The 12,081-nt window shown below is 46.4% G+C and overlaps 1 protein-coding gene across 2 annotated transcripts in view; it reads right to left on the bottom strand.

The window, feature by feature from the left end:
* Positions 1-6,506: 6,506 nt before the first annotated feature.
* PRKCQ (protein kinase C theta) overlaps positions 6,507-12,081 on the bottom strand; it is a 99,013-nt gene continuing 93,438 nt past the window's right edge. The window contains exons 19-20 of one of the 2 annotated variants that reach the window (XM_032773572.2): positions 11,890-12,018; positions 6,507-9,714 (exon numbers count right to left, since the gene is read on the bottom strand). In XM_032773572.2, coding sequence (XP_032629463.1) covers positions 9,559-9,714; positions 11,890-12,018 — 285 coding nt within the window. In that variant the 3' untranslated portion in view covers positions 6,507-9,558. The remainder of the gene's footprint in view (positions 9,715-11,889; positions 12,019-12,081) is intronic. The other variant, XM_032773573.2, reaches the window with a different exon arrangement.

Below are 12,081 nucleotides of genomic sequence, written 5' to 3' on the forward strand. Positions count from 1 at the left end.
TCTGTAGGAAAGTAAGAAGGTATCCAGATGCTTTTGAATGGAGTGTTGTCCCCTTGCTGATTTCAAAGCGTGTTTCATTGTCTGCACAAATCTTTCAGCTAATCCATTGGTGGATGGATGATATGGTGCTGACGTGATGTGGTGTATATCCCATTTGCCTTCATAAAATTTTGAAACTCCTGAGAGACGAACTGCGGTCCGTTGTCGCTCACAAGTTGTTCTGGCAGACCGAAACGACTAAAGAGTCCCGTAGTTTTTGGATAGTACTCTCTGCAGTAGTGGACTGCATTATAGAGACTTCTGGCCATTTAGAATGGGCATCTACTGCCACCAAGAACATGCTTCCTTCAAGGGGGCCAGCGAAGTCAATGTGAATACGTTGCCACGGGTTTTCAGGCCAGTCCCATGGGTGTAGGGGTGCCCACTGGGGTGCATTCCTCACACCCTGACATGACATACAAGCTTTTGCCTTCTCTTCAATAGCACTGTCCAATCCAGGCCACCAAAAATAGCTTCGTGCAATTTCCTTCATGCGCACTATTCCACAGTGACCGGAATGTAGCTGTTCTAACATCTGTGATCTCAGTGGTGTGTGGAATAATGACACGTCTCCCCCACAACAAACAACCAGATTGACCGATAACTCCGTCCTCCTGGACATGTAGGTAACAAGGTCGGGTGAGACCGGAGAGGTTTGTCGAGATTTTCCATGCATCACCAGGTCCATAACTTGGGACAATACTGGGTCAACGCAGTTGCCTTCTTTATCTGAGTAGCAGTGATGGGTGTATTCTCTACCTGTTCAAAGTAGAAGATTTCCTTTTGGGCACTATCTTGATGTTTGACTGGCAAAGGCAACCTTGAGAGGCCATCTGCATTGCCGTGCAGAGTGGATTTCCGATATTTGATTTCATATGTGTGTGCTGAAAGTAACAATGCCCAACGTTGCATACGACTAGCAGCTAATGGGGGAATGCCTGTGTAGGGTCCAAAAATTGATGTCAGAGGTCGATGGTCTGTGAGAAGAGTAAACTTTCACCCAAACAGGTACTGATGAAACTTCCGAATTCCAAAAACAATTCCTAATGCCTCACGTTCGATTTGGGCGTAGTTAGTTTCTGCTTTGCTTAGAGTGCGTGAAGCAAAAGCAATAGGTCTCTCTTCTCCCGAAGGCATAATGTGTGACACGACTGCTCCCACTCCATAAGGGAGGCATCGCAGGCCAATTGTAGGGGTAAGGATGGATCAAAGTGCGTTAGAACTTCAGAATTTAGCAATGCATCCTTAGCTTTGTTAAATGCAACATCACAGGCTTCAGTCCACTTCCAGGCCTTGTTCTGCCCCAAGGAGCTCATGAAGTGGTTTTAGCAGTGTGGCTAACTGTGAGATGAACTTTCCATAATAGTTCAGTAGTCCTAGAAACGAGCGCAGCTGGCTTACATTTCGAGGTGGGGGAGCCTCCACAATAGCTTTTAACTTTTGCAGGGGCCTTATGAAGACCTGCAGAATCAATGATGTGTCCCAAATATTCAACAGAGGGCTTGAAGAATTCACACTTGTCTTTGCGAACTCGTAGGCCATACTCTTCCAGTCTTTGTAGGGTAGCCTCTAAATTCTTTAAGTGATCCTCTTCATTCCCTTCCAGTGACCAGGATATCATCCAGATAGCATTGACCTCCTGACAAGCCCCACAAGATCTGGTCCATAGCCCTCTGGAACAGAGTGGGAGCAGACGTTATTCCGAAGGGTAGGCAACAGTATTGATAAAGCCCCTTATGAGTCACAAAAGTCAACAGCTCTTGGGACTTTTCATCGACATGCATTTGTAAATATGCTTGACTTAGCTCAATCTTACTGAACTTTTGTCCCCCAGCCAGGCCTGCGAAGAGGTCATCAATGCATGGAAGCTGGTATTGTTCTGCACACAACACTGGGTTGACAGTGACGTTAAAATCACCACAAATCCGGAGAGAGCCATCTTTCTTCACTGTTGGAATGATAGGAGTGGCCCATGGGCTATGGGTAACTGGTATTAAGACTCCATTGGTGATCAGCTGCTCCAGGTCTGCTTCAACTTTTGGCCTGATGGCATATGGCACAGTTCGGGCTTTCAGATATTTTGGTGGACCGTCAGGCTTAATGTTCAATGTCACAGTGATTCCCTTCATACTTCCCAGATCCTCTCCAAAAACAGCAGCATGTTTCCTTAGTATAGGAGTTAGACTGGTTTCTTCTTTAGTCATCCGTGCACTTCTGCCCAGTTCAGCTGAATCTTCCCAAGCCAAGACATACCCATTAAGGCTGGGTAATTACCTCTCACCACAAATAGTGGCAATTTAGCAGCTTCTCCCATATACGTCTTCAGAACAGTTTTTGTTGCCTTAAGTGGAAGATGCTGTAGCTTTTCTTTATACACAGTCTCAGAGACTAGCGAGATAGCTGCACTAGTGTCCAGTTCCATGCGTATAGGTTTGCCATCCAACAACGGCGTTACCCACTATTCATATGAGCCCACTGCCAAAGACAAAACATGCAGTGACACTTCCTCTTGCGATGAGGTGTCACCTTGATCATCCTGGGTCTGCCCTAGGGTATGCAGCATTCCCCTTTTTGTTGGCCAGACCACAGGCCTCTTTTTCTTTTGTTTACAGGCACACTCAATGTGTCCCTTTTTGCCACAGTGTAGACACACCAGGTCCTTACACCAGCATTCTGATGCCTGGTGACCCGGCTTACCATAGCGGTAACATTCCTGACTCTGCACAGTTTTGTAGGTAGGTTCTTGTGACACTTTTTGCACTCTAAGGGATGCACCGATGTATTGCGCCTCCCTTGTAGCCAGTTCCATGGAGACAGAAATATCAACAGCCTTCTGTAATGTAAGCTGAGCCTCGGTCAGTAGGCGCTTCCTATAGCTTCACTGTACAGGCCACACACTAACCTGTCACGCAGGGCATCATTTAACATCTCTTTAAATTCACAGTGTTCTGCTAGCTTTTTTAAAATTGCTACAAATTGTACAACTGTTTCATCTTCTTTTTGGTCTCTTTTGTGGAACCTATATCTTTCAGCAATTACCAGTGGTTTGGGGGAAAATGGGACCCCAGGATTTCCACAATGTCACTGTAAGATTTAGTCTCAGGCTTAACAGGTGTAGTAAGCTGTGTAGCAGGGAGTAGGTTTTAGCCCCTACAACACTTAAGAATATTGGCACCTTCTTCGCTTCTGTAATGTCATTTGCAATAACAAAAAAGCTCAAAACGCTCAGTATACACATGCCACTGCACTCTATATCTCTCATCAAAAGGTTCCAGTGGCCTGGGTCAGAGTAGCCATGATTTTTAGTTTCACTTTCACAGTCAGTGCAAACAAGCAGTTTTTTTGTTTGTTTGTTCTTTACCTTGACTTCTACTTCCTTCTGTTACTGGAGCAGCACTGGAATCCCATCTATCATCGCCACTTGTTATATCCTTGGGGACAGCTGGTTTAGGAAGAAATCACTTGAGGCAGAGAGCAGACAACTAACAAAACTCCCATTTATTTACAGACACTGAGCTCACCTAACCCGCGGAAGCTGGCTGGGCTATCCCCTAATAATCTAACTCAGTTGCCTAGGAGCAAAAACCATGACAACCAAATACACAACACTTGAAGGAAACTGGTTTCATCTCATGTTTTGACTTTCTGCATTTTCTTGGTGAGCTTCTCTAGGAGGCCAGTGCATTACAACATATCTAAGTGTGCAGGATCCCTTTGTGGTTCAGGAATCAGAGCTGGTGCACATCTCTTAAATGTTTGGACATTTTCTTTGGGAAAAATGTTTGCTATGTTCTGACCGGCTGTATCAGGGATTCCTGTTTGGCAAACAAAGGGTGGGCTCATGACATTAGTGCACAAAAGAGTGGAAAAACTGGTTAGGTAGCATCCTTCCCATCCTAACATCCAGGGCTGGAGCACCCAGGGGAAAAAATAGTGGGAGCTCAGCACCCACCAGCCACAGCTGGGGCCCCGCTGATTAGCTGTTTGGCAGCGGGGGGAGGGCAGAGAGGAGTGAGTGGGCAGGGGTCCCTGGTCCCATGGATTCGGTGGCACGCCTGAGGGAGGTCCACTGGTCCCGTGGCTTCGGCATACTCACCGCTGAATTGCTGCTGAATCCGTGGGACTAGTAGACTTCCCGCAGGCGCGCCGCTGAAGGCAGCCTGACTGCTGCCCTTGCGGGGACTGGCAGGGCACCCCCAATGGCTTGCCGCCCCAGGCTCGCGCTTTCTGTGCTGGTGCTTGGAATCACCCCTAGGGGCTAGAGTGGGGGCAGAAAGGGGTGGAGTCAGAGCTTAAGCACCTATCCGCACTTTTAGGTGCCTGAATGTCTGTGAAACTCTGCCCTTAGGTGCCTAAATCCCTTGCAAATCTGTCCCAGAGAGACTAGTCCAAGGTCATACAGGAAGCATGTTGTGGAGCATGGCCTTGAATCCAGGTCTCCTAAAGTTCTAGGGACGTGCTCAGCCACTAGACCCTCTGTCTTCTGCATGTATTAATTGTTTGTGTTTGACCAGAGCTTCTGCACCAAAAGCTAAGGAAATACAGGACTTCCTCCAGTGTTCCGCTGAACCAGCTTGAGACTGTCAGGAGATAGTGTTACAGATGGGGAAAGGAAGTTTCTATGTCTAGTGAGTGAAGATATTAGAGACAAAAGGAGGGTGAGGTAATATCTTTTATTGGACCAGTTTCTGTTGGCAAGAGAGACAAGTGAGTCCGGATGGTTTCTGTGGGCTGGGGGAAGGAGAAATGGGAACCATTTAGGCAACAGTTCAGAATGATACCATTCAGATTAGACTTTTCAAACCCAGCTCTGAATTACTTGAAAGTCTTGGATCTCAAAGGTTTTGTTCATCCCATTGGAGATAGGGGCTGAGCACAAAGTTTAGATCCAAAGCTTCCTATAAGGTAGGGGTGTTGGTAAATAAGGGTTTGATTTGGGTTCATTTCTAATTCGGTTGACAATGTTAATAATGAAACTTGTCTTAGTTCCTCAGTGTGGAACACCAGACAGGATTAGGTAACAGTGAGAAACCTCAGAATCAAAACCCAGAAGAAAATCAAAGCAGGAGAAAAGGAACCAGTTCAGCTATTAAATGTGATATGCCTTTAAGAGGCAATCCATGACGTATATATTTGGCAGTATTTCCACTTGATTGGGGGGGGGGGGGCAAGTGAAATAGCAGAAATTGCATGCCTGCAATGCCAATCCACAGTACTATGAAGTTGAACCTGAGCTAGAAGACAGCTTGGTTCAACAGTTTTTCTGGTATAACCCTGAGCACACTGTTGGTGCTCACTAAGGGATAGTGCTGAAATCTGGGACCTCAGGGACTTTACAGTACATGTATATGTCTGCATTGTTACAGACATACTTGCTGACAGATATTGTGAAATAAATTACCAAAATACTTGAAACTGGCACGATTATATAGTGCTATTTTGACAAATAAAATTTGCAGAATTTTAAAATATCCTGTGCAGGATTTTTAATTTTTTTGGCATAGAATTTTTCATTTTTCAGCGTAGAATTCCCCCAGGAGGAGAATAGGCTTGGCTGGAATTCAACGAGCAGGAAGTGACGTGATTTAATTTCTGTTGATGTAGAACTTTTTTTTAAAATGTGCCCATCCATCACTCTAGGTTTAAGTACAGAAAGACCAACCCTTTCAAAGCTGGATGCCTAAAAATGGGCTCCTAACGCTGAATGTAAGAACTTAATAAGAAATTTCCTTCTGATCAGCAGTGCTGAGCACTCCCAGCTCCCACTGACTTCAATGCAAGCAGCAGGTGCTGAGCACTAGTGAGAACTAGGCCATCCTCTTTTACATGCTCAGTTAAGGACTTAGGTGTGGGATTTTCAAAAGCATACAGCATTGGCCTAACTCTGCTCCTGCTGGAGTCAATGGGAGTTAAGTTTAAGCCAACGCTGAGTGCTTTTTAAAATAACGCACTGGGTGTCTAAATTTAGGCCCCTGTAAGCATATTTGGAACACTGTGGTGGATATTATACATCTCTGTTATTCCCATGCAACCCCTTTTGTCACTAAGAGGAGAATTTGGCTCTTTACTTTGATCTCCTTTTCGTTCTTATAATATCGTTTTTCATTCTTAGATACTAAAGGCCTGATGCTCAGCTGGTATAAACTGGTATAGCTCCATCGACTTCAAACTGAGATACACCTGCTGAAGATCTGGCCCCACAATGCACAAACAAATCCTGTTACTGACATCAGCAGGAGGGGCATGCTCCTACGAAAGGGCACATTTTGGTTTTACAGTTGCTCTTGTGCAGAAATAGAAGTTAGTCCATAGCACAGTTTTTAATATCCAAATGCGTCCTGACTTTGGTTCCTTATCACCTGGTTGAAATGGCCCTGAAGAACACACAGCAACGCGCCCATCACAATTTTAATGGCTTTTCGGAGCGGCTCTTTTCTTTGCTCCCCTTTAATCACATTTACACTCACTCGCCCGTCATACCCAACGTTTTATTAAACTGTACAAACAGCACTGACATTTTAAAAATTCATGTTAACGGTTCTAATTAAACATGATCACTAGCGGCAAAAAGTGTGCACAGATTTTGTCTACATTTCATACAGCACAAACAGCAACTTTTCAAGAGGCAGGGGACTCACATTACTGGGATATTATTTTAACTGCACAATGGTTTTCGTTTCTGCCTTAGATTTTCATACTGCTGCCCATCACTCTATTATGCTGAGTGTCCATTCCCTCACATGGGACCGTGGCCTCTGACACTGATATCCACAACGTAGGTAGAAAGCCTAACACAGTTTTAATTGTAATGAGTCACTAACATTTCATTGCCCTTGGAAGTCTCTCAATATTCATACAGATCCTCAGCTGGAATAAACCAACACTGAAGTCAACAGAGCTACACAGAGCAGAGAATCTGGCTCTTTATTTCTGCTTTGACATGATAACCAGGCTAAATATTTCCATAAGACTATCAGTGAAAAGTAGTAGCTTGGAGGCATTAGATCTTTCAATTTCTATCTCTTGAACAGCAACTGAATAAATAGGATGATGGTTTTACAAATCTCAGAAGATAGCGTACATTTATTGTAAAGGATTTCCACGAAAATCTCATTACTGCTACAATATTTTTTTTGCTCGAAACAGAACATAATAGGTCAGCAACTTGTTATCAACAGTTGAGAGAAAATAATTGCCGTACCACGCAATGTATTGTCTCATCTTTAGAGTGTTGTGTGCAGTTCTGTACCTTGATTCAGGTCCCTGCTGAATACCAAAGGGCAGGGGCAGCATCATTTGGAGCAGTATTAAGTTGTTCAGTCTTTGAAAGTACTGAATACTATCTGTCAAGTTAATACCTGCATGGCAATGACTGGAGGTCCAATCTTGAAATCCTGAAATAATGTTTTGGGGAGAGTCTCTTCATAGTCCTGACCAAGTATTAGGTGGAGGGATAGCTCAGTGGTTTGAGCATTGGCCTGCTAAACCTAGAGTTGTGAGCTCAATCCTTGATGAGGTCATTTAGGGTTCTGGAGCAAAAATCCATCTGGGGATTGGCTCTGCTTTGAGCAGGGGGGTTAGACTAGATGACCTCCAGAGGTTCCTTCCAACCCTGATATTCTAAGAGTCTCAACTCAGATTTTGCCCTGATGCAAAATCTAGGAATTTAGAGCAGCATTTCCCAAACTTGCAGCCACAGCCCCTGGGCTGTGTGTGTGTGTGCAGGGGAGTAACAGCTCCTCCCTCTCCTGGATGCACTAGCTTGGTGTTGGTTGCTGGGGCTGTCAGCAGGGGTTGGGCCCTGCCCCCCTCTGGAGACACCTGGGGCACAATGCTGGATGAGCAGACAGCCAGTGAGGTCCCCACCTTCCCAAGGGTGATAGGATCAGGCTTTGGACTTCAGTCCTGGGGTGGTGGGCTGGTGGTGGGGCTTCAGGATCTGCTTCCCCTAGCCCCTTATCCAGGGCTTAATTTCTCCCCAGGCTTCGGCAGGGCTGAGTAAGTCTGCTGTGAAAAGTGATATTTGTAGGTTAATATCACTTTTCACAACAGACTCACTAGCTAGCAATAAATAAATTATAATGATATGGACATGCATATGTGCACATTTAATTGTTTTTCTTAAAGCTAACTAAGCATTTTAGGAAGAGTTGGTGGCCGCACTCTGAGGCCACCAAAAAATTTGTCCTGAGAAGCCCTGATTTAGAGAGTCCTGTGTGAATGAACACCCATAGGGTACATCTACCTTTGGAGCTGGGGGTACGATTCACATGCAAGGAGACACACCCACACTAGCTCTGATGGAGCTGGCGGGCTAAAAATGGAGTGTAGATGCAGTGCGGTGAGTGACTGCCGGGGGGGAGGGGGGCGGGGGGCAGGGTGGCTCGGGTGACCAGACAGCAAGTATGAAAAATCGGGACGGGGTGGGGGGTAATAGGAGCCTATAAAAGAAAAAGACCCCAAAATCAGGACTGTCCCTATAAAACTGGGACATCTGGTCACCCTAGGGATGGCCTTCCTGAGTATGTACATGGCTGAGATGCTACGCATAAACTTGGGGCAACTTGATCTTCACACTGCTTGTGGTTCCACAGCTGTGCTCTAAGTTTAGCGCATTAGCTCAAGCAGAGCGAGCGTGGGTACGTCTCCTCGAGCTGCGAATCACACCCCCAGCTTGAAGCACAGACCCAGCCATACAATGCAGGTGCGATGAATAAAGCTCAGAGCTGAGCCTCAGTGCATTGACCTAGAGTGTGATGTTTAGTCTGTGGTTTGAAGATCAAGTCAAAATGTCCCCAGTCTGTGCAAGTGTAAATCCCTGCCTGCACACCTAGGCAAATCTAACAATTATGTGCATGCAAGGGTTGGAATTTGCACCCGCAAAGCCCATCTGTCGCAAGGCTTTTTTGTGAGGGCAAATGCTAACTCTTGCATAGACAAAGGTGTTTTTAAAGAATGCAGGCCGGTGTTTGTCTTCGCCAAGTGCACATAGGTGGACATACAGGTGCACAGGTGGGGGCTGAAAAGAGACCCAACTGGAAAGGTAGTCTTCTAGGAGGTCCAATTCTTGAATACACAATCCTTTACTCAATTAAAGTTTTGCCTCAATAAGAACGTCAGGACTGGACACTGGAGTAGCAAATCTGAGATGAGCCGCTAGGGCCAAAATGCGGTTGTCTTACTCACACGAGAAGTCCCACTGGCTGTGTGTGTGAATAAGGCGAACAGGATTTTGTACCTACTCCTTTTCTACTGCCTTCAAATTCAAGAGCATCCAGAAAAAAAAGTGAGACCAAGAGAGACCAGAAAGAGAGTTGGTCATTAGTGAAGTACGTTTGGCATCTGCTACAAGATACAATCAGGTGGAAACCCACAAACACAGTATCAGCTTTCACTGGTGCGTGCTTCTGTTCAGATCCTCGTCCAAATGAACCATTCTTGGTTTTCAGTTGACAGAAGTGTTACTCAAATCAATTCACATAATTCCTTTAGCAAGGAAGGTGCTGGGGAGGGCAGATCTCAGGATAACATCCTCTCCATTTTAGGGTTCACAAATGAAAAGTTGCTGAACATGTTCTGGTCCATGCTGTTAATCAGTGCTCTGTCTGCACACGACAATCTAGGTTTTTCATTGAGAAACTCCTTGTCAAAGTTGCTACAGTCACTTGCAGATTTCTTCAAGAAGGAAGAAGAAAAGAAAGAAAAAAAATCGGTTGTTTCATTTCACAGCATTTGCCATTTATCTAAATCTAATCGAATGGTATATTTAAGGCACCCATGTCTTTGGTATCTAAGGGCATGTCTACACTGTAGCACTGTAGTGTAGACACTTCCTACATTGATGGAAGAGTTTTTGCGTTGATGTAGTTAATCCACCAATGCAAGAGATGGTAGTTAGCTCAACAGAAGAATCCTTCCATTTGTCTAGCCACGTCTACACTAGGGGTTAGGTCGACCTAACTATGGTGCTCAGCGTGTAAAATTTTTCACAGTCCTGAGCGATGCAGTTAGTTCGATCTATTTTTAAGTGTAGACCAGGCCTAAGTATCCATCATCCTGGGATTGGTTACTTTGGTATCAATGTAGTATCAAAGTATCCAGTACTTTGGTGTCAATCGACTACCTATCACCATGATATCTAAGTACTGTCCATGGGAGTACAGATTATATGGGCAACAGTGTGACCCCGGTGAATTCTACCATGTAGAGACATTAGAGAATTGGTTTCTCTTTCTGTAAAACAGGGATAATTAGGCTTATGTATCAGTCTGTGAAGGCGAATTAACCTGTGTTTGGCAGGGACTTTAAAGGTAAAAGGCTCTACATAAATGCTGTGTTGTACGTACTGTATGAATGCTCTTGCTATTATTGACATCAATGTTCTCCAGATTTCACAGAGAAGCTGATGGTTTGATTTGGTTTTGTACCTTAATTCTGAGTGTCCTGATGAAGGAAAACCCCATGGTGCCAGTGCTTAATTTGTAATGAAAGATGTGCTGGGGCTCAAGCGATTAGGTGCTGGGCCTCAAATAGTTTTTTTTACATTCATGACTGATGCAGCAAGCCCAGAGGTGCCAGGGCTATGAACTGCCAAGCCTATAGGTGCCTGGGCTCAGCCGTTGGCGAGGCCTGGTAGAAATTAAACACTGCATGGGGTACCAGAAGTTAGGTTCAGCATTTTCATATTTGGATGTCCATGATTAGATGCTTCAGTATATAGTAAGGCACTTAACCTAAGGCCAACATTGTCCATTCTGTGAGTCCAAAGTCAATCCACACTGAGGGATCAGGGACTGATTTGCAGAAGCGAAGAGTTCCCACAACGCCACATGAAGTCAATGAGTGCTGCAGGTAGGAAATCAATACAACTAAAAACAAGGCCCAAGGTTCCAAACTGTGGGTTGAGGTCCCTGACATTAGACCCCGGAGCTTGTGTGTCTGACCAGAGGCGACTACATTTGAAAGTGTTGGCCTGAATTCTGCTGGTGCTCTCCAGGCAGGCTGTTCTGATTGGCTGTTGGTGCCTGCTTCAGTGCTGGTATGGAGAACCAGTGGCATAGCCACAGGTGGGCCTGGGTCCAGCATCCAGGCCCACCCCCCAGCCCTGGCTGTGCTCTGGTCCCAGTGCTTGCCCCGTTCTGCCTGCCCAATGCTCCAGCTGGGGAGTGGGGTCAGGGTGCGGGGGCTTGCTCCGCTCTGCCCACTTGGCGCTTCTGCCAGGGCCGGTTGGGTGGAGCAGAGAAAGCCCCCATACCCCAAGCCCATTCCCCAGCTGGAGCACTGGTGGGGCAGGCAGAGTGGAGCAAGCCCCCGCGCACCCACCCCGATCTCCAGCAGGAACACCAGGCAGGCAGAGTGGGTGGGGATGTGGGAGCACCCATTTTTCCGGGGCTCTGGGTTGGCCCAATGGCTAATCCACCATTGGGAGAAGGGCGAACAAGTGGGCGGGCGGTGGCTGTAGAGGAGATCTTTCAAAAAAGATAGGCCCACTGCCTGGGGGAGCCGGGCCCCTGCGTGGGGCTGTGGCACCTGGAAGAGAGCTGGGAGCCATGCATGCTGGAGAGCAGTATCTCCTCCCAGAGCTTGGTGTGTGCCCAGGGCCCTGGCGAGCACCTAGGCAGAGGGTCCATCCATTCACCCCCCGCAAGGCCAGCTGCATGGGGTGGGGAGAGGCAGGGCCCCCATCCCTGCTGCCCTCCCAACCCTTTCATAATTGCCCACCCACCCGAAGTCAGAGTCCACCCAAATATTCTATGCTGGTTACACCACTGGGGCGAACGCACAGTTCAAGAGCAAAAGAATGTGGTAAGAAAAGCGTTTAGATCTGAGGGACCTAAGAATAGTCCTTACCACTCTGGGTTTGAATGGTGGCTCCATCGCCCGCTCTTCTAAAACCTCCCAATTTATCTCCTGGAAAAAGGCATGCTGGCGGATGTTCCCCTTTGCTCCGAGCCGCCTCTCCGGTTCTCTCACGAAAAGCTGGAAGTTAGCAGAGAGCAGAGCACTTTACTTTTCTGTAGATAGCACCGTCTGACTAGCACA

This window comes from Chelonoidis abingdonii, chromosome 1, assembly GCF_003597395.2.
Source record: "Chelonoidis abingdonii isolate Lonesome George chromosome 1, CheloAbing_2.0, whole genome shotgun sequence".
NCBI lineage: Eukaryota > Metazoa > Chordata > Testudines > Testudinidae > Chelonoidis > Chelonoidis abingdonii.